Below are 22,491 nucleotides of genomic sequence, written 5' to 3' on the forward strand. Positions count from 1 at the left end.
AGGGTGTAAACCACACAACCTTAAGTGTGTAACCCACAACGCTGAGTGTGTAAACCACAGCCCAGAGTGTTTAAATCACAACCCTGAGGGTGTAAATCACAACCCTGAGCGTGTGGTTATTGTGTAGAGCCTGAGAGATCACTGCTCTGATGTGTGGATTTTGCCAGAGCCCTGAAGAGGGGCTGCACTGGCCCAGCCCTCTGTGCTGCTGGGCCATGGATGAGCACAGGGCCAGGAAAAGCTGGAATTGCTTTCTCCTCTTTCCGCAGCTTCCAGCCGGGCAGAGCCAGCGTCCCACCTGGCGGACGGGGACCCGCACGGGCAGGGGATGCTCTCGGGGCACAGGGCACAGGCTGGTCCCCCGGAGGGCGGCACGGGAGGCTCCCCCGAGCAGGGCCAGCCCCTGCGCTCGGTGCTGCAGCGGAGCCCGGCCCTCGGCCGGAGCCGGGGCTGGGGCCGCCCCCGGGGCCGGGGCCGGGGCCGGGGCGGGGAGAGGCGGCCGGGGCGGCGGCGGAGGGAGCGGAGCGGGGATGGCAGCGCCGCTGCGGGCGGCCCTGGCGCTGGGGCTGCTGGCGGCCGCTCAGCCCGCACCGGCCCCGGCTCAGCGGCGGCAGGCGGAGGTACGGCCGGCACCGGCACCGGCACCGGCACCGGCACCGGCACCGGCACCGGGGAGGGCGGGAGCGCGTCCGGGCTGGGCGTCCCCCGCGGGTGCGCGTGTTCCTGGTGTCCGTGTCTCTGGTGTGCCCCTGTCCCCGTGTGCCCGGTGTGCGTGTCCCGTGTGGTCGTGGCAGAGCTGTGCGTGTCCCCGGTGTCTGTGTCCCTGGTGTGCATGTCCCCTGGTGTGTGTGTCCTGTGTGGCGGTGTCCCTGGTGTGTGTGTCCTGTGTGCCTGTCCCCTGGTGTGTGTGTCATGTGTGGCTGTGTCCCTGGTGTGTGTGTCATGTGTGGCTGTGTCCCTGGTGTGTGTGTCTCTTATGTGCCCACATCCCCGTCCCTGTGCCCCGACTGTACCTGTCCCCACTGAGTCCGTGCCCCAGGCGTGCCCGTGTCCCTGTGCCTGTGCCATAGGTGTGCCCACGCTCTAGATGTGACTGTCCCTAGTGTGTCCACATCCCCGTGCCCTGGCCGTGCATGTCCCTGTGTGTCCAAGTCCCTGGTGTTCGTGTCACTGGTGTGCCTGTCCCCCGGTGTGCGTGTCCCTGGTCTGTGTGTCCCTGGTGTGCCCACATCCCCGTGCCCCAGCTGTGCCTGTCCCCACTGAGTCCATGCCCCAGGTGTGCCCGTGTCCCTGTGCCTGCGCCATAGATGTGCCCACGCTCTAGATGTGACTGTGTGCCCATGCCATAGGTGTGTGCATATCCCTGTGTGCCATGGGTTGTCTTAGCCCTGAGTGTGCATGTCCCTGGTGTGCCAGTGTCATAGGTGTGGCCATGCCCCAGGTGTCATTCTGTCCCTGGTGTGCCAGTGTCATAGGTGTGGCCATGCCCCAGGTGTCATTCTGTCCCTGGTGTGCCCATGTCTCTGGTGTGCCAGTGTCATAGGTGTGGCCGTGCCCCAGGTGTCACTATGTCCCTGGTGTGCCTGTGTCCCTCATATGTCCATGCCCCAGGTGTCACTGTGTCCCTGGTGTGCCCGTGCCATGGGTATGAGTGTGTCCCCAAGGTCCATCCCCAGAACAGGTGAGTGTCCCTGAGCTCCTGACCCCTGTGCCAGCCCCTGTGCCCTGGGCACAGCAGTGTGTGTGGCACAGGTGTGTGACTGTGCCAGCTGGAGATGGATGGGGCTGGAATGCCAGGGTGTGTGGCCACCTGTGCTGTGGCAGCTGTGGCAGAGAGTCACAGACTGGTTTGGGTTAGAATGGACCTAAAACTCATCCCATTCCACCCCTGCCATGGGCAGGGACACCTCCACTAGCCCAGGTTGCTCCAAGCCCTGGCCTGGGACACTTCCAGGGATCCAGGGGCAGCCACAGCTGCTCTGGGCACCCTGTGCCAGGGCCTGCCCACCCTCACAGGCAGGAATTCCTTCCCAAATCTAATCTAAGCCTGCCCCATTTCAGCTCAAAGCCATTCCTCCTTGTCCTGTCTGTCCTTGCCCTTGCCCAAATTCCCTCTCCAGCCCCTTTAGGCTCTGCATGGGCTCCGTGTGTCCCTGGAGCTTCTCCTGTCCAGGATGAGCAGCCCCAGCTCTCCCAGCCCTGTCCAGGTGTCCCCACAGGTGATGTGCACCTGCAATCCTCCCCATCTCCCAGCATTTCATCCCCAGGAGGGGGCAAAACCCAGCCCTTCCCCTGCCTGCCTCTCCCCATCACCTGTCTGCATTTCTCTGTTTGTCCTGCTGTCATTGTCACCCCGTGCCACCATCCATTCCTGTTTGTTTTGGGAGGACGAGGTATGAGCCCTGGCTGGTGAACAAAGGTTCATATTGGGCATTTTTTGTTGTTTAGGCCTCGATCCAGTGTACATTTGTACAAATGCTTAATTTTCAACCCCAGCCAGCAAGTCCTGGTGAATTAGTTGGGATTTTGAGCCCATGCTCTGAGAGGAAAAGGGCACAGGAAAGCTCAGAGGTTTGTTCTGATGTGCAGGCTCTTTCTGCTGGGTGGAGGTCATTAATAGCTGTGATTTTCCCACTGTGCACAAACCTCAGCCCAGGAAACCAATAATTTAAAATTCACTTTAAAAGGAAACCAACTGATTGTGAAAAACTGGTTTAACAACCCAAACTGCCTTTCCACCCCTCATTGGTGACTTCTGAGCTCTTTTCCCTTGAAGTTTCAGAGCAAATCCCAGGATTGTGGCAGATCCCTCCTGAGAGAGTTCTGGGCAAGGCACTTTCCTGTCTCCCTGCCTCAGTTTCCCCAGGGGAATGTGCTGGGCTGCCCAGGGGCTTGGGGACAACACACACACAATGGAAATGCAGAGAATGGGGTGTGGAACTTGCCTAAATAAACTGAGCAGTTAATTTTCTTTCAGGAGGAAGCTGAAATTCTCACATAACATCAAATAGTTCTGGTGATTTGTGGCTTTCAGAGCACTTCCAGGCTTTGCTTCTAAAGCTTGGCTTTTTTTTTTTTTTTTTTTTTTTTGTTAATTCTTTTTAAAAAGCCACAGTTAGCAACAATATGTTGTGTAAACTTAGATGCATAAGACTGTCAAATGTCCAGTTGTGTGCTTTTCCTGGCTGGTTTCCATGTTTTCACTGCATCTGTACCAATTGCAGTTAAAAAAAAATCAACCCCCCCCCCCCAAAAAAAAAAAAAAAACAAAACCCAAAACCCCAAACCAAAACAAAACAAAAAAAAACCACATTAAAAAAATAAGGAAAATTCGAAAATTTAATTTGAAACATTTGTATGTGAAATCATCTTATCATCCACAGATAAGAGAGGGCCCAGTGTAAGAGCACATTGTTTGGCAGAGCTGGGTCTGGCTGGGCTGTGCTCAGACAGCAGCTGGGAGGTGGAAATGCCCAAAATTCCCTGATCCCGAGGGAATTGTGTAAAACACCGGGGGCATGTGAGATCCTAGCCCATGGTGGGAGTGAGGGGCTGGACAAAGGACAGTGAAATCCCTGCAGAGATTAGTGTGAGAAGCTCCAGGTGCCATAAAAACTGAGGAGCATTTTGATAAAAACTGAATGGGAACAGAGAGCTGGGCTAACAGATTGAATAATTGTCATTTTGGATTTTTTTTTCCAATTTTTTGACCCCTGTCCTGCCCTTCTCCTTCCCATTTTGCAGTATTTGGATGCTTCCAGATATGTTTTGATATATTTGATATTCTTCCCCTTATCAAACCAAGGTCTCAGATTTCTCAGATTTTGGGCTGGGAGATGCTCCAGCATCTCTGAGCTGCTTTAGGAGCAGGATGCTGTTGGGATGAAGGATGCTGAGCACAGCTGGGTGCAGGGAGGCTCCTGGCACCGCACAGACCCTGTGGGGCACAGGGCATCCCACATCTTCCTTCTGAAACAAGGAGGAAAAATCCTCCTTCCTGTAAAAAATTACTGCTGTGCAGCCTCAGCACGATGGAGGGAGAGGTGGAGAGGAGGAGGAATTCCCCCTCTGATGAGGAGAGAAGGAGGAATTCCCCCTCTGAGGCATGGCCGGGCTCTGCACCCCCGCTCCCGGGTCCCGGAGCCGCCGGTGCGGGTGTGCGGATGTGCGGAGCGGCCCCGGGTGCCCCGGGCATCCCCGGTGTGATTTCCAGGCCGTGAGTCACCGAAGGCAGCACCAACAGCTCCGCCTTTCTTCCCGCTGCTGCCCCAAAACAATCCCGGCTTGTTCGGGCAAACCTCGCCCGCCGGGCAGGGGCCGGGGCCTCCCCCTACTCCGGCTTCCTTTCTTTTCTTTTCCATTCCCCTTCCCTTTCCTTTCCCCTTTCCTTTCCTTTCTTTTCCTTTCCCCTTCCCTTTCCTTTCCCCTTTCCCCTTTCCTTTCTCCTTTCCTTTCCTTTCCTTTCCTTTCCTTTCCTTTCCTTTCCTTTCCTTTCCTTTCCTTTCCTTTCCTTTCCTTTCCTTTCCTTTCCTTTCCTTTCCTTTCCTTTCCTTTCCCCTTTCCTTTCCTTTCCCCTTTCCTTTCCCCTTTCCTTTCCCCTTTCCTTTCCCCTTTCCTTTCCCCTTTCCTTTCCTTTCCTTTCCTTTCCTTTCCTTTCCTTTCCTTTCCTTTCCTTTCCTTTCCTTTCCTTTCCTTTCCTTTCCTTTCCTTTCCTTTCCTTTCCTTTCCTTTCCTTTCCTTTCCTTTCCTTTCCTTTCCTTCCCTTCCCTTCCCTTCCCTTCCCTTCCCTTCCCTTCCCTTCCCCTTTTCCTTCCCCTTTTCCTTCCCCCTTTTCCTTTCCCTTTCCCCATTTCCTTTCCCCTTTCCCTCCTCAGACACCACAGCACAGCCAAGCTGTGTGACCAAACTGGTTTGTCAGCCCCTCTGGTATTCACAGGGGAAGGTTTGGCCAAGCCAGGTGTTCTTCCCTGGTTTCCCCAAGAGTTTTGGGTCACATTCAGCAGTTCTGGTGCAGCAGCCCATCAGGTGTGGGGTGCTTGGGCAGAGCTGCCAGGTTTGGGTTGGAAGGACCTTAAATCTCCTCTCATTCCACCCCTGCCACACTTTCCACCAGACCAAGTTGCTCCAAGTCTCTTTCCAATCAGTGAAACCAGGAGGGGTTTTAGCTAGGCCAGGCTTGCTGCTTCTCACCTTTACAAGATTGAGAGTTAAAATAAATGGAGTTTAGAAGATCCCAACTCCACATCTTTAGTGGCAAGTGGATTATTTGCCGCTAAAAAGTAGATTTTAGGAGTGGTGGGCAGGGCAGGAGGTTCCTCCAGGGCACAACAGGGGAATCCCAGCAGCCTGGGATGGGATGGGATGGGATGGGATGGGATGGGATGGAATGGAATGGAATGGAATGGAATGGAATGGAATGGAATGGAATGGAATGGGATGGAATGGGATGGAATGGGATGCTTGGGGCTTTCCACACGCTCCATATCCAGTGCAGGGAATCAGCTGAGGTTTCCCTGCCCCATCCCCAGTTCAGGGAATCAGCTGAGGTTTCCCTGCCCATCCCCAGTTCAGGGAATCAGCTGAGATTTCCCTGCCTTTCCATCGGGAGCCCAGCCAGGCTCTGTGCTCGCTAATGCCCCTTCTCGTGTGTCCATAGATGCAATATTTATAGAGATACTTACACACACACTTAAACAAAGGCGGCGCGGGGGCTCTGCCTGAGGCTTTGCAGGGCTGAGCGGCAGCAAATGAGCGTTTTTAATTGCTGTGCCATCTCCTGGAGGCATCAGGGAGCCCATGGGCAGGAGGAGCCGCTGCTCCCTCTGTGACCACGCCAAAACACGCCCGGAGCCAGCTCTGCTGGTGTGTGTGTGCTAGGGGAAACTGAGGCTGAAAAGCAGGAGCTCTGTGCCCGTTTTGGCCGTGAGATGGTGTGGGATGAGCCTGGGGATGCTGGAACCAGGGTTTAGGATCCACCTGGTTTCAAACAAAAGACTTTAAAGGTGCAGAGTGTAGTGGCGCTGCCTGTAACCATGTCACAGAACACCTGTGTCAGATTAAACCCTTTTCTGACCCAGAGATGGAGCAACTGAGAGGCGTTTTAAAAAAATTTATTTATTCTTTATTCTATTTTATTCTATATTCTATTTTTTAAAATTCTATTTATTCTCAGTCTCATGAGAAGAGTGAGACAATGCAGATGTTACAACCCACTCCATCACAACCAGAAGCCAACTATTTCTTAATCACGATACATTATCAGCATTTCTTGGCCTGGCATTTGGCAGGGTGGGATCCCCTCCCTGCCCTGCCGGGGATGGAGGGGAGGGATGGGGATGGTGCCCGGCAGAGCAGGGGCAGCACGGTCAGCAGGAGCTGTGTGAGGCTCCTCGGGTTCTCAGGGGGTGGAAAGGAGCCACAGCTGCAGGGGAGGAGCCGATCCTGCTGTCTCGGCACTCTCCTTCCCCCGGCTTCCAGTCAGGGTTCATTGTGTTCGCTGCTGGCTCTCTTCCACCCGGGATGCCTGTGGTGGAGGGCAAGGTGTTTCCTTGGCTTTGGCCAAGGCAGAGATGATTTCCAGGGTTCTGACAGGCTCCACATCAGAGCAGGGCCCCTCTATGTCCCCAGCTCCTCCCGCTGTCCCCAGAGGTTCTCTGCTCCATCCCTGGCTCCCAAGCAGCCAGACCCCTGCTCCTCTCCCTCCCTAGTGCAGAGAGGGAGCTGGGCATATTTCATGTTAATGCTTTTCTTGGTTTCCTGCTGTTTTTCTTTTCCCATTGTGTGGAAAAGAGCATTTCCCCGTCTGGGGCAGGAGGGAGGGGGTGTTCCCAGCATGGGCAGACTTTGCATTGCAGCCTCTGGAGAGGTTTGGATGGGCTGGGGCCAGATTGCAGCCTGGCTGGGCTCTGGAGGGCTGTGCAGGGCTGGGGGATGTGACAGCGTTCACAAGGATGAGGGAAGAGACAAGGATCTGACTCCGTATTTCAGAAGGCTTGATTGATTATTTTATGATATATATTATATTAAAACTATACTAAAGTCATAGAAGAAAAGGTTTAATCAGAATAGAATAGAAAGGAATTATAACAAAGGTTTGTGGCTCAGAGAGACCGAGCCAGCTGACTGTGATTGGCCATTAATTAGAGACAACCACATGAGACCAATCACAGATGCACCTGTTGCATTCCACAGCAGCAGATAATCAATGTTTACATTTTGTTCCTGAGGCCTCTCAGCTTCTCAGGAGGAAAAATCCTAAGGAAAGGATTTTTCATAAAGGATGTCTGTGACAGGGGGAGCCTTCAGCACTGGTTTGGGCACAGGACGCTGTGGCAAGGGGCTCTTGGGTTCCTCTGGATGCCAAAAACTCCCTGGATTTGTGTGCTCTGCTTTGGATAAATACCTGACAGAGATCAGCACATCCCTCTCCTGCAGCTCTGTGTTTCCAGGACCACCATCACCCTTAGCTGGCAGCAGATGTGTCTAGAAAACACAATAGAATTTCTCCTGATGGTTTTGCAGCCGGAGAGTTGGTGCCTGTGTGTGAGAACCTCAATGTGGCACAGGCCAGAAACCACAGGGAAAATGCTGCTTTGCTTGGGCTTGCAAAGCTCAGGGAGCTCTGGGCAGGAGTGATAAAGCCAGCAGTGGCCTCTGTGCCTTCTGGTGCTGCTCAAGAGCAGCTGCTGGGACAGGGTTGCTTTTTTCACTGTGCGCCCTGACGTGTCCAGATGGGGTTTCGAGCCTCCGTGAGATCATGGTGAGGAAAAACCATTTTCATGCTTTAATGGTGGGATTATGTTGGGTTACAGGCGAGGAAAGAGCTTCAGGTTGTGCTGAGTGAATGCAGAATTGTGTTAGACAAGGTTCAGAGTGTGCTGTGAGAGCCAGGACTTCCCATCCAGGTGTTCAGCCCACATTTATCTGCGCTGATGTCACCTCTGGCATCTGCACCCTGTAACTGGTGATTCACCATGGAACTGGTGATTTTGTGCTTCTGGAGGAGAACTTTATGCAAATACAAGCACAGGGGAAAGGATGAGATCCCTTCCCCTCTCCAGATACTCTCAGAGGGCTCCAAGCCATTCCATGCCCAGGATGCTCCTCCATCCCTGCTGCCTATCCTGAGCTGCTGATGGGTTTTTCCTCCTGTAAAAGTGGGAATATTCCAGTGTAACTGGTCAATGGCAAGTCCAGGCTGGATGGTGAAGCCTGGGCAGAGCTGTTGTGGCATCTCCTGACAAACAAGTCACTGCTGTCTGTGACCGTGCTCACAGGGGTTCTTGGGTGAGGGAAGAGATGAGGATGTGACTCCATGTTTCAGAAGGCTTGATTTATTATTTTATGATATATATTACATTAAAACTATACTAAAAGAATAGGAGAAAAGGTTTCATCAGAAGGCTGGCTAAGAATGAATAGCAAAGAATGATAACAAAGGTTTGTGGCTCGGGCTCTCTGTCAGAGCCAGCTGACTGTGATTGGCCATTAATCACAAACATCCAACATGGGCCCAATCACAGATGCACCTGTTGCATTCCACAGCAGCAGATAAACAATGTTTGCATTTTGTTCTTGAGGCCTCTCAGCTTCTCAGGAGGAAAAATCCTAAGGAAAGGAAGGATTTTCCATAAAAGATCTCTGTGACAGCTCTTCCTCCCAGTGTGGCACTTTCCTGATTTACCCTGACCCACTGTGAGGTGTCTGGGTGATCCTGGCCATGCTCAGGCTCCTCCTGCTGCAGTCTGGCACTGCTGGGACGAGCTGCTGGTGCTTCCAGCTGAGACAAGGCAGCTTTGGTGGGAAAAACAGCCAAATTCTTTGTGTGGGGCTGGGTAAAGAGCATGTCCAGGCAGGAATGTGTGCTGGGGCTCTGCCAGAGGGGGATGCTCCAGGTAGAGGGGGTGTAAAGGAGGAGATGGAACTGGAGGAGATGGAACTGGAGGAGATGAAATGGAGGAGATGAACTGGAGGAGATGAAATGGAGGAGATGGAACTGGAGGAGATGAAATGGAGGAGGTGGAATGGGAGGAGATAAAATGGAGGAGATGAAATGGAGGAGATGGAACTGGAGGAGATGAACTGGAGGAGATGAAATGGAGGAGATGGAACTGGAGGAGATGGAACTGGAGGAGATGGAACTGGAGGAGATGAAATGGAGGAGATGGAACTGGAGGAGATGGAACTGGAGGAGATGGAATGGGAGGAGATGAAATGGAGGAGATGGAACTGGAGGAGATGGAACTGGAGGAGATGGAATGGGAGGAGATGAAATGGAGGAGATGAAATGGAGGAGATGGAACTGGAGGAGATGAACTGGAGGAGATTAAATGGAGGAGATGGAACTGGAGGAGATGAACTGGAGGAGGTGGAACTGGAGGAGATTAAATGGAGGAGATGGAACTGGAGGAGATGGAATGGGAGGAGATAAAATGGAGGAGATGAAACGGGAGGAGATGAAATGGAGGAGATGGAACTGGAGGAGATGAAATGGAGGAGATGGAACTGGAGGAGATGGAACTGGAGGAGATGAAATGGAGGAGATGGAACTGGAGGAGATGGAATGGGAGGAGATGAAATGGAGGAGATGGAACGGGAGGAGATGAAATGGAGGAGATGGAACTGGAGGAGATGAAATGGAGGAGATGGAACTGGAGGAGATGAAATGGAGGAGATGGAACTGGAGGAGATGAGCGCTGCAGAGCACACGTGGCTGTGCAGTGACGTGTTTGGGGATGACATGAGGGTGACTGTTCATGGCAAGCAGGAGGTTTGGGCAGGAGGAGGAGAGGGAGAGGCCCTGGCACAGCTCGGGGCTGCCACATCCACAGAGCATTCCTGCTCCCTGCCTGGTGACAGGGCCCTGGAGGAGCTGCTGCCTCCTCTGCAGGGAATCAGAGGAGAGCTGTGCTCCTAACCACAGTCAGGAGCAGCACTGAGAGGAGATCACCACTCCAACCCCTTCCCTTTCCCAGCCCCGAGATGAACTGGAAGGGAAACAGCTTTAAAAACACCCCGAGGGCCCCAGCCGGGCTATCCAGGCCATCCCTGGCATTCCCGGTTCTCAGCCCACCTCTCCTTTGGGATGCTGCGAGGGGAATCCGCCACTTTCACTTTTTATCCTGATTATTATTCATTGCTGTAACTCGGCTCTGCTGCACTAACAGGATGCTGGGCAGCTTGTTTGTGTCCCGCAGACATCCCTGGCGGCGGGCGTGGAGCATTCCCGTGTGACCCCGGCTATTAACTCCTCCCAAAAGCAGCCCGAGCCGTTTATTTTCTTTAACATACAATTTAAGCGCTGGAGCGAGTTCAGAGAGGCAGTCTCCCTCCGTGTCGGCGGCCGATAAGGAGAAGAATGGTTTGGCAAAGCAAATTGCACCCTGAGCATCCCCACTTTGCAGCAGCACATCCTGGTGGGGATGGGGATGCTGAGCCTGACCCCGGCTCACCCTGCCCTACTCGTGGCCATCCTGGCTTTGTTTGGATCCCTGCCTGGAGCCGGGGCGATCAGAGCTGAGGGTTTGGTCGCCTCTGGCTGCGGATGGGATGGCAGCAGAGGATTTTGATCTCTGTATTTCCTCCTACGCCTCCATCGTGGCCAAAAACCCCGAGAGCCAAATGAAATGATGGGGAGGAGACACACAGGAACGTGTATGGGCATGATTGCTTGAGGTGCAGAGCTCCCAGGAGCAAAACAAGCGGGTATTTAGGGTTTGCAGCACTGTTTGGCACCTCAACTCCTTTCCCCCTCCTTCCCAAGCCAACACGTGCTCTGAGCTGCACCTTTCCCATTTTTTCTTGCAGCTCTTCCTGAGAAATACAGCTACCCCAGGGAGTCACACACCTGCACTGGTGTCACCACTGGTGATTCACCCTGTAACTGGTGATTTTGTGCTTCTGGAGGAGAACTTTATGCAAATACAAGCACAGGGGGAAAGGATGAGATCCCTTCTCCTCTCCAGATACTCTCAGAGGGCTCCAAGCCACCCCATCCCCAGGATGCTCCTCCATCCCTGCTGCCCATCCTGAGCTGCTGATGGGTTTTGCTCCTGGTTCCCCTGTAAAAGTGGGGATATCCCAGTGTGGCTGGGGAATGGCAAGTCCAGGCTGGATGGTAAAGCCTGGCGTGGCTTCTCCTGACAAACAAACCAACGCAAAGCAAAACAAGCAGGCAGTTTGGGTTTGCAGCACTCTTTGCCGCTTCATCTCCTTTCCCCATCTTCCCAAACCAGCATGTGCTCTGAGCTGCACCTTTCCCATTTTTTCTTGCAGCTCTTCCTGGAGAAATATGGCTATTTCAGGGAGCAGGGGGCCGGCACACACAGCCCAGCCGAGTTCAGCAAGGCGCTGAGGTAGGAGCCTTTCATCCAACACTGCCCTCCAACCTCCCTCTGCAGGGATGCTGCCAACACCCCGAGGGGTTTTTTTATAGCCAGAGGGGCCTTTTTGCAGCTGGAGGCTCTGTGTCTCACAGTGCACAGCCAGTGTTTTTTGGAGAGGCGGGTCCATGCCTGGTTCCCCAGCTGGTGCTGGCTGCTGGCACCCAGCTCTTGCTGCTTTATTCGCCTTTTATGGCCCGGAGCTCGCCTGTGATAAAATCTGTGGGAGGCCGAGCTTGGGGAGGGCTGGGAGATGTCAGAGGGGGAGAGCTGCCAGCTCCTGCCTGGGCTTCTCCTAAGGACATCACCTCTGGGAGCTTCCTGGGCTTGACCTTGTGCAAAGCCAAATGCAAAGTTAAATGTGAAAGGCAAATAACTGGGGTTAAAAATGGGAAAAGGCATTTTTAGGCTCCATTTTTAGGCTTCTCTGCCCTGCTATGAGGTGACTTACAGGTCAGCTGTGCTTGCAGAGCCAAATCCTTCTTGTTTTACCAGCTGGGTGAAGTTCCGATGCCGAGGTGTGAAGCTTGTGGGGTGAAAATCCTGGCTTGGGTCAAACCCCCAGCAGAAACACACCCAAACCCCAGCAGAAACACACCCAAACCCCAGCAGAAACACACCCAGAGCCCTGGCACCAACACACCCAAACCCTGGCACAGACATACCCAAACCCCCAGCACCAACATACCCAAACCCTGGCACCAACATACCCACACCTCTGGCACAAACACACCCATACCCTGGCACAAATATACCCAAACACAAATATACCCAGCACCAACACACCCAAACCCCCGGCACCAACATCCTCAAACCCCAGCACCAACACATCCAAAAAACCTGGTACAAACACACCCAAATCCCTGGCACGAACATATCCAAACCCCTGGCAGAAACATACCTAAACCCCCAGCACCAACATACCCAAACCCTTCCACCAACATACCCAAATCCCAGCACAAACATACCCAAAACCCTGGCACAAAAATACCCAAACCCTCAGCACCAACATCCTCAAATCCCTGGTACAAACATACCCAAACCCTCAGCACCAACATACCCAACGCCCCAGCACCAACATACCCAAACCCCCAGCACCAACACACCCAAAACTCTGTCACAAACATACCCAAATCCCAGCACAAACACACCCAAACCTGGCACAAACACACCCAAACCTGGCACAAACATACCCAACCCCCCAGCACCAACATACCCAAATCCCCAGCACCAACACACCCAAAACCCTGTCACAAACATACCCAACCCCCCAGCACCAACACACCCAAATCCCAGCACAAACACACCCAAACCTGGCACAAACATACCCAAACTCCAGCACCAACATCCCCAAATCCCCAGGACAAACACATCCAAAAAACCTGGCACAAACACACCCAAACCCCTGGCACCAACATCCCCAAACCCTCAGCACCAACATACCCAAACTCCCAGCACAAACATCCCCAAACCCTTGCACAAACACACCCAAACCCCGGCACCAACACACCCAAACCCCCAGCACAAACATCCCCAAACCCCATCACAAACATCCCCAAACCCCGTCACAAACATCCCCAAACCCCCAGCACCAACATCCCCCTAATCCTTGGCACAAACACCCCCAAACCCCACCACGGCGGGTCTGGATGTGGCTGCTGACACCCCCCCTTCCTCCTGCAGGGATTTCCAGCGTGTGACCCACCTCCCTGCCAGCGGGGTGCTGGATGCCCGCACCCTCCGTCAGATGGCCCTGCCCAGGTGTGGCACGGATGACGGGCACGGCCGCGCTGCCCCCGCCCGGCGCCGCCGGCGCTCGGCACAGCACGGTGAGCACCGGGGGGCTCCGGGGGGGGTTTGGGGTCTGGGCTGCTCGGATCTGCCGTCCTGGACTCGTGGGGAAGCTGCTGTGGGTGGGAGGTGCAGCCCCACGGGCACAGCACCCAGCCCAGGACTCACTTGGAGGTTGTTTTTAAAGCAGTGATTAGAGATTCGACTCTCGGTTTTGGGGAATTCAGCTCTCTTGGGGTGGTTTTACTGCTGCTGTGGGAGCCAGGAGATTTCCCAGAGAGCACTCAGGTCACCATGGCTCCGTACTTGGCTGTGCTGGCATGATCTGGAGAGCAGGAGCTGGCACACGGTGAAGTTATCTCCAGGTTTTGCAGACCTTTGGGACTTGTAATGCGTATTAGGGACACTTGGCTGCCTGACCTGAGAGTCATTCCACCCATGTTAAGGGGTTTAACTCTAAGCATCCTTCTGTGTGTCCAGGGCTGGGCCTCTCGTCCCTTGTGAGCTCTCTTTGGGCTTGCAGATGAGTAACTGGATTCCTAGAGAGCGAGAGGGCCAGCTGTGCTCAGGACATGGGAAAAACAAAAGGGAGATTAAGAACAGGCTCTGTGCCGTGTCAGGCTGTGTGTGCATCTGGCAGGGCTGGCCGTGCACTGCCCCAGGAGAGCCCTGCCATCCATCTCCAGCCTCTGGATTTCCTCCCAAAGCCCCAGCATGTGTCCCTTGCAGGAGCCATCCCGTGCCCAGGACACGTGGGCAGTGAGCAGAGCAGGAAGGGCATAGAGCAGGAGGTGGGCAAACAGGAGCAGCCAGTGCCCTGTGGCTCATGGGGCTCCTTTGTGGGCATCACAAAAGTGGGTGGGTGGCAAGAGATGCGCAGTGGCTCAAGGATAGGGCAGGAAAGGGCTCGGTGTGGTTATTGCTCTGGTGATCTGAAGCCACAGGCAGCGGGGATGGGACAGCACCACATCTGTACCCAAGGGCTGGATGGGAACAGGGGGTGCCTGCAGGGCTGGAGGGAGGCTGGGGATGGCTTTGTGCTGTTTACCCTGCTTGGAGCAGGAAACCTGGCAGCTGAGCCAGCTCAGTGCTGTGTTATCCCCCCTGTCCCAGCAGGATCTCCCCTGTGCCCCTCATCCTGCTGGCTTGGGGCACAGCCAGAGCCCAGCACGGGGCAAAGCCAAGCTCTCCTCTTCCCAAGAGCCATCCCTGCTAAGCCAGCCTTGCCATCCTCCTCTGGTGGTGGATGCTCTGCCCCTGTGGAGAAAAGGATGGGATGCCAGGCTTTGTTTTAGGGCTGCTTTTAGAAAAGGCTCTGTGCCATGTCAGGCCGTCTGCTGCCAGCTGTGTTCCCCCTGTTTTCCTGCACATCTGGAGCAGAGGCAGAGGCTGGAGCCTGTCCCCACTCCCACGCTTCAGCACCAGCTCTGGCACCCACATCCCCCCAGGGCCCCACGGCTTTGTTCCTGCTCCCAGATGCCTCCAGATAAATGTAATCCCAGGGCTCTGGGGTCCCAAACCCCAGCACAAACATACCCAAACCCTGGGACAAACATCCCCAAACCCCCAGCACCAACACACCCAAACTCCAGCACCAACACACCCAAACCTTTGCACAAACACACCCAAACCCCAGCACCAACACACCCAAACCCCAGCACAAACATACCCAAATCCCAGCACAAACATATCCAAAACCCTGGCACAAAATTACCCAAACCCTCAGCACCAACATCCTCAAATCCCTGGTACAAACATACCCAAACCCCAGCACAAACACACCCAAACCCCCAGCACCAACACACCCAAACCCCCAGCACAAAAATACCCAAACCCTCAGAACCAACATCCTCAAATCCCTGGTACAAACATACCCAAACCCCAGCACAAACATACCCAAACCCCCCAGCACCAACACAGCCAAACCCCAGCACCAACCCCCTAAACATACCCAAACCCTGGCACCAACATCCCCAAACCCCCAGCACCAACACACCCCAAACCTCAGCACAAACACACCCAAACCCCAGCATCAACACACCCAAACCCTCAGCACAAACACACCCAAACCCCAGCACCAACCCCTCAAACATACCCAAACCCTGGCACCAACATCCCCAACCTCCCAGCACCAACACACCCCAAACCCCAGCACAAACACACCCAAACCCCAGCACCAACCCCTCAAACATACCCAAACCCTGGCACAAACATCCCCAAACCCCCAGCACCAACACACCCAAACCCCCAGCACAAACATCCCCAAAACCCTTGTCACCAACATACCCAGACCCTAGCCCCCTTTTAAGGAAGCAATGTGGGACAGATGGAGCCCTGCTCACCCTTTCTCCCTGCCACCGGGGTGGCCTTGTCCCCACACAGGAGGGCGGTGGCCGAAGCGGCAGCTGACGTACCGCGTGGTGAACCGGCCGCCGTACCTGCCGCAGCACGGCGTGCGCCTGGCCGTGCGCGCCGCCTTCCAGCTCTGGAGCAACGTGTCCTCCCTGCTCTTCTGGGAGGCGCAGGATGGTCCTGCCGACATCCGCCTCACCTTCTTCCACGGCGACCACAACGACGGACTCAACAACGCCTTCGACGGGCCAGGTGCTGGTCGCTTCCCCCTCGTAAGCTGCTCTTTGGAACGTGGGGTCTGCCCCCAAAGGGAGGAGGGCTGGGGGTGGTGGAGGCTCTGCAGTGTCTCCAGCCCAGCTTGTACCAGTTTGCTGTCTGATCTGGGCTCTCCCCTCCCAACTCCTCAACTGAGGTCTGCCTGCAAGGTGGCTGAGATGTTCCTCAAGGAGCCCCACAAAACCCTTCAAACCTGGGCTCCTCCAAAAACACCTAAAACTGACTCACATTTGGGCAAACCAAATCTGCATGTTGTGGCAATGTTCCTCGCTCAGGGCTCACCCAATGTGGAGTTTTCTTGACTTGGGGTCACCAGTTGTGGGAATTTGCAGGCAACCCCGACATGAGAAGAGACAAGAATCTTGACTTCATGTTTCAGAAGGCTGATTTATTATTTTATGATATATATTATTGTCGCAGACGTCTTTCATGAAAAATCCTTTTGCTAGTATTTTTTGTCCTGAGAAGCTGAAAGGCCTCAGGAACAAAATATAAACAATGATTATCTGCTGCTGTGGAATGTAACAGGTGCATCTGTGATTGGCCCATGTTGGTTGTTTCTAATTAATGGCAGAGACTCCGAGCCACAAACCTTTGTTATCATTCCTTCCTTTTCTATTCTTAGCCAGCCTTCTGATGAAATCCTTTCTTCTGTTATTTTAGTATAGTTTTAATATAATATATATCATAAAATAATAAATCAAGCCTTGTGAAACATGGAGTCAGATCCTCGTCTCTTCCCTCATCCTCGGACCCCTGTGAACACAGTCACATATTATATTAAAATAAAATGATATATTAAAAGTATACTAAAAGAATAGAAAGGATTTCATCAGAAGGCTTGAAAGGAATAGAAAGGAATGATAATAAAATCTTGTGACTGACCAGAGAGTCCGGGACAGCTGGACTGTGACTGGCCATTAATTAAAAACAACCACATGAGACCAACCAAAGATCCACCTGTTGCACTCCACAGCAGCAGATAATCAATGTTTACATTTCATTCCTGAGGCCTCTCAGCTTCTCAGGAGGACAAAAAATCCTAACAAAGTGATTTTCCATGAAACGCCATGGTGACATTACGGTCCCCGCCGGCTCTCGTGTCCCCAGGCGGTGCCCTGGCCCACGCCTTCCTGCCCCGGCGAGGAGAAGCTCACTTTGACAGCGCTGAGCGCTGGTCCCTGCACAGTGGCAAGGGCAGGAACCTGTTCATCGTGGTGGCCCACGAGGTGGGGCACACGCTGGGGCTGCAGCACTCGCCCGTCAAGAGCGCCCTCATGTCACCCTACTACAAGAAGCTCAGCAAGGATTTTGTCCTCAGCTGGGATGACATCTTGGCCATCCAGAGTTTGTACGGTGAGCCTGGCTTCTCTGAGCATCCCTGGGTTCCTCCAGGGTTGTTCTCTGGGGTTCTCTGGGTTCCTCCGGGGTTGTTCTCTGGGGTGAGGAGTGAGCAGTACAAATGGGAGCAGGTCCCTGAAAGGGGAGAGGACTGCAGTCACATGGGCTCCATTCCTGTGGTGGCTGGGAGGGAAATGCAGAGCTGGGACAGGTGCCAGGGCCTCCAGAGCAGGGAAGGTTGGGTTTGCTGCCCACTTGTCTGCTGGTGCATGTTTTTTGGGGTGCCAAGGGATTTTTGTCACTATCATGGAATAAGAACCAGACATTGGGACAAGGGGTCTTGAGAGTCCCAGCCCTGTGCTTTGGGAAAAGTTGTTTTTCCACCCCTTCTCCGGACTCATCACCCCTTGTTCCATCCCAGGAAAGCCCTCCAAGGGCTCGGCCATCCAGCTCCCAGGAAAGGTCTTCACTCACTTCCAGGACTGGAACACGGACCTTTACAGCAGGGACCGGCAGCAGAGGAGCCTCAGCACCTATTACTGCCACTCCTTCTTCGATGCCATAACCTCTGGTGGGTGCTGGCCAGCGTGACCCCCTCCAAAACCTGCACCCCACCCCTTGTCCCAGTGCTGCTGCAGCTCCCAGGGGAGGGAAAGCTGGCTTTGACTGGCCACAGCTCCTGGCACTGGTGGTGTCACTGATGCACAGTGAAGCAGGGCACATTGAGGGCACAGCGATGTGCCAGAAACAGGGAAAACACCCCCAAACTTGGGCCATGGCAAGGATTAACCACTGCAGGAGCTCAGCTGTGCAAGATAAGCCTTGAGCCGTGGCCAGCATTTATCCTTTCATGCCTGGAGGGGAGAAAATAAATGGATTCTGGAAGGTGGAAGGGCAGGAGGAAGCATCCAAACCCCAGAACACGGGGAGGAGAGGGGATCTGGGTGGCAGAGGAGGATGGTTTAATAACATTTCTCCCTCTGCCTCGCAGACGGGGATCACAACCTCTACATCTTCAAGGGCAGCCACTACTGGGTGGTGTCAGGCAGTGGCAATGCCAGCGAGCCCCAGGCTCTGCAGCCGCGCTGGCCCGGCCTCCCCGGCGGCATCGACGCCTGCGCCTGGTCCCAGAGCACGGGCAAGTTCTACTTCTTCAAAGGTGGGTGAGGGCACAGGGGGCTCCCCTCGGGGCAAGTTCTACTTCTTCAAAGGTGGGTGAGGGCACAGGGGGCTCCCCTCGGGGCTGCCGCTGCTCCTGCCTGCAGGGTGGAGGCCCAGCTTTGGCTGGGGTCACACACAGTTCTTGTTTGTGTGAGCTGGGGCGTTGCTGCGCCCTGGGCTGGGTGTTCCTGTCATGGGTGAGCCCTGGCGGCCACAGCACCGCCTCGTGCCTCAGTTTCCCCATCAGGAGAGCACTCACTGGTGTGTCAAAGCAAATCCAGGTGCAGTGGGGGGCGGGGGGGGGGGGGGCTGGGGAGAAACTGCTCCCCAAAACAGGAATTGCAGGGGAGTGCGTGGGGGTTTCATGGGGCATGTGGATCCCTGGGCTGTGCCTGGGGCTGAGCTGCCCCAGCAGCTGGGATACCATCCCTAAACTGCCCCAGCAGCTGGGATACCATCCCTAAACTGCCCTGGGGGCTGGGATATCATCCATGAGCTGTCCTGGGAGCAGGAATACCATCTCTAAACTGCCCCAGCAGCTGGGATACCATCCATGAACTGCCCTAGCAGCTGGGATACCATCCCTAAACTGCCCCAGCAGCTGGAATACCATCCATGAACTGCCCTGGGAGCTGGGATATCATCCCAAAACTGCCCTGGGGGCTGGGACGTCATCCATGAGCTGTCCTGGGGGCTGGAATACCATCTCTAAACTGCCCCAGGAGCTGGGATACCATCCATGAACTGCCCTAGCAGCTGGGATACCATCCCTAAACTACCCTGGGGGCTGGGATATCATCCCAAAACTGCCCTGGGAGCTGGGATATCATCCATAAGCTGCCCCAGGAGCTGGGACACCATCCCTGAGCTGCCCTGGGAGCTGGGATCTCATCCCTAAACTGACCTGGGAGCTAGGATACCATTCCTAAATTGCCTCAGCAGCTGGAATTCCATCCATGAGCTGCCCCAGCAGCTGGGATGCCATCCATGAACTGTCCTGGGAGCTGGGATACCATCCATGAGCTGTCCCAGCAGCTGGGATGCCATCCATGAGCTGCCCAGCAGCCAGATGGGGAGAGGAAGGTCAAACCAGGCAGCCTGGCTGCCAGGGTCAGCCCCAGCTTTAATGGGAAGCAGTCCCTGGCTGCTCAGAAAAGGGGCTTTGTGCTGCAGCTGAGTGAGAGCCAAAGCCCCTCTGCCTCCCCAGCCCTGCTGCTCCCTCTGTCCTCCCCAGGGCTGTGCCTTGTGAGCAGAAAGGGGCTTTTGTCTGCCCTGTTGTGGGGACAGGGTGCTGTGGGGACAGCCAAGCCGCCAGTCCCCGTCACAATTCCCGCTGCAGGGCTGGGTTTGGGTGCCCCAGCCCCAGCTGGATCTGTTTCTGTCTGTCCCATTCGCTGTGCAGGGCCAGGGGGGAGGCTTGCCTGAAGCAGCATGGAGGTGGCCTTGCTCTGTCCCTGTGGTCCCTTTCCATGCCTTCAAACCCCTGAGCTGCCGTGCCTCAGTTTCCCCTGTGACCGTGTTCACAGGGGTCTGAGGATGAGGGAAGAGACTCCATGTTTCAGAAGGCTTGATTTATTATTTTATGATATATATTATATTAAAATGGTACTAAAAGAATAGGAGAAATGGTTCCATCAGAAGGCTGGCTAAGAATAGAAAAAGAAGGAATGATGACAAAGGCTTGTGACTGACTGAGACAGTCGGGACAGCTGACTGTGATTGGCCACTAATTAGAAACAACCACATGAGACCAATCACAGATGCACCTGTTGCATCCCACAGCAGCAGACAATCATTGTTTACATTTCGTTCCTGAGGCCTCTCAGGAGGAAAAACCCTAAGGAAAGGATTTTCCATAAAAGATGTCTGTGACATTCCCCCCTGCCTGCTCCTTGGGGCAGCCCTGCAGCGCTCACCAGCGGCATGGATGTCCCTGACCACCACAAGGCCGGTCCTTTGGCCGAGTCTGACCACATCTGGAGCTGAGGCTGGCAGGGTCCCCTCTGGGCTGTGCTCTGACCCTCCTGTCCCGCAGGTGGCCGGTGCTGGCGCTACGCTGGCTCCCAGCTGGACGCGGGATTCCCCCGCAAATGCAGCGCCCTGGGGCTGCCCCGGCACCCGGACACCGCGCTCTACTTCCAGCAGCTCCGGCGCCTCGTGGTCTTCAAGGGGCCCAAGTACTTCGTGCTGGGCGAGGATCCCATGGCCGTGGAGCCCTATTACCCCCGGAGCCTGCGGGACTGGGCAGGGCTGCCCCCGGGCACCGCCGGCGCCCTCGCCCACCGCGACCGCGCCCTCTACTTCTTCAGGGACGATCAGTTCTGGAAATTCGACCAGGACAAGCTGCAGGTGGTGGCCACCGGCAAATGGGCCACGCAGCTGGCCTGGATGGGCTGCTGGGATGCCAACAGTGAGCAGGTGCTGTTCTGAGGAAAGGGGGTCTGGACGTCGCCTGGATCCTCTGGGTGTGACTCTGGTTCCTGTCTGATGGTTGGGCAGGGACTGGCTGCCCATGGGTGCTGCTGTGGGATGGTGCAGCAGTGACCCAGCAGAGCTGGGACAGAGCCAGGTGTGCCACGGCCAGATGTGCCACAGCCAGATGTGCCCATAGCCAGGTGTGCCACGGCCAGATGTGCCCATAGCCAGGTGTGCCATAGCCAGATGTGCCCACAGCCAGATGTGCTACGGCCAGGTGTGCCACAGGCGTGTGGCCTGCAGGCTTTGGGACAATAATTTTTATAACAGACCACAGAAAAGAAGTATCAGCCATGGAGACTGCAAACACATTTCTCTTCACTTTCAGGATGTGTGCCACTTGCAGGTGTTCCACGGCCAGGTGGCCTGCAGGCTTTGGGACTGTATTCTTCCTTTTAAAAGACCACAGAAAAATGTATCAGCCATGGAGACTGCAAACACAGCCATTTCTGTTCATTTTCAGGATGTGTGCCACAGCCAGATGTGCCATGGCCAGGTGGCCTGCAGGCTTTGGGACTGTATTTTTTTATAACAGAGCACCAAAAAAAAAGTATCAGCCATGGAGACTGCAAACACATTTCTGTTCACTTTCAGGATGTGCCACAGTCAGCTGGCCTGCAGGCTTTGTATGTTTTATAACAGACCACAAGAAAAAAATGTATCAGCCATGGAGACTGCAAACACACCCATTTCTGTTCACTTTCAGGATATTGTTACACACGTTTTTCAATCCAGGACTGGGGTTTGGTGATACTTTTTTATATCTTTGTTGATACTTGTTGATATCTGTCATTTTCCCACTATCAGGGACACAGGATCAGGGAATTTCTGACTCCCTGGGCCCCACCCGGGTGAACAGGGGTGACAAATGGCTGTGGGAGGAGGGGAAGAGGAGAGGTGAGCAGGACAGAGGGACGTGTCTGTGCATGCAGGCTGCAGGGACAGTGTGGCTGCACATTCCTCATTCCTTCCCCAAGGCAGGCTCCCCACCTGGAAACGCCTCTGGCTCCTGGGCAGGGTCACCAGTTTGCAAAGGGCCCTAAGTGTCCCAGGGCTGGGGATGGAGCTCAGCTTCCCAGGGCTGGGATTCTGAGGCTTTGCTGCTGGGCAAGACAGGCCTCAGCTTTATTAATTGATTTATTGAAGCCATTTGTGCAGTGGTTCTGCCGGAGCTCAGAGCCCAGCCCTGCTCTGGTCCTGCTGTGCTGCCAGGGTGCTGTGCTGGGTGACACACCAGGGTGCTCTCCTGATGCCAGCAGCTTCAGGGATTCCTCTTTCCCTCATCTTTGCCATTTCTAGACTTTCTCTGCAGAGCAGGGCTTGCTCTAAGCAGGGCAAGGGGTTTCAGTGGTACCCAGTGCCAGCTGAGCTGTGGGTTTGGCAGGATGGGGAGCCAGCACTCCTCCCATTCTCCATCACATTTGTGCTGAGCCCTTCATGTGCAGACACACACACAGGGGCTTCATCTGCCCAAAACCTCATTTCCACATTTCCAGAGAAACTCACATTTCCATAGGAACTGAATGACAATCAGGTGACGTGGCCTGCAGGGAGTCCCAAGGGCTTGGAGACCTGACAGCAAATAAAACCAACCTCTGGATGTGTGGTGTTGGGGTTTGTGCTTGTTTTCCTGTCACACTTCGGGTTTGGGTTGTTTTTTTTAAAGCAAATCTCCAGTTTCCTGACAGGGCTGTGTTTCAGATGCCTGTGGGTG

The 22,491-nt window shown here is 54.7% G+C and overlaps 1 protein-coding gene across 1 annotated transcript; it reads left to right on the forward strand.

Annotated features, from left to right (window-relative positions):
• Positions 1 to 530: 530 nt before the first annotated feature.
• Positions 531 to 22,377, forward strand: MMP28 (matrix metallopeptidase 28). Its single transcript, XM_063174243.1, has 8 exons — positions 531 to 620; positions 11,275 to 11,354; positions 13,065 to 13,210; positions 15,555 to 15,776; positions 16,911 to 17,156; positions 17,563 to 17,712; positions 18,133 to 18,300; positions 20,338 to 22,377. Exons 1-8 carry the CDS (start codon positions 531 to 533, stop codon positions 20,730 to 20,732), a joined length of 1,497 nt encoding a protein of 498 aa, XP_063030313.1. The 3' UTR covers positions 20,733 to 22,377.
• The last annotated feature ends 114 nt before the right edge of the window (positions 22,378 to 22,491 follow it).

Source organism: Melospiza melodia, chromosome 21 (assembly GCF_035770615.1).
Source record: "Melospiza melodia melodia isolate bMelMel2 chromosome 21, bMelMel2.pri, whole genome shotgun sequence".
Taxonomy (NCBI): domain Eukaryota; kingdom Metazoa; phylum Chordata; class Aves; order Passeriformes; family Passerellidae; genus Melospiza; species Melospiza melodia.

What these genes read in the sequence shown, in the direction of transcription:
- MMP28 (XM_063174243.1), top strand. Translation starts at nt 531, where the DNA reads ATGGCAGCGCCGCTGCGGGCGGCCCTGGCGCTGGGGCTGCTGGCGGCC. An exon ending in CAACGCCTTCGACGGGCCAG is followed by an intron (nt 15,777 to 16,910) that starts GTGCTGGTCGCT and finishes TCGTGTCCCCAG; the next exon opens with GCGGTGCCCTGGCCCACGCC. An exon ending in CAAGTTCTACTTCTTCAAAG is followed by an intron (nt 18,301 to 20,337) that starts GTGGGTGAGGGC and finishes CCTGTCCCGCAG; the next exon opens with GTGGCCGGTGCTGGCGCTAC.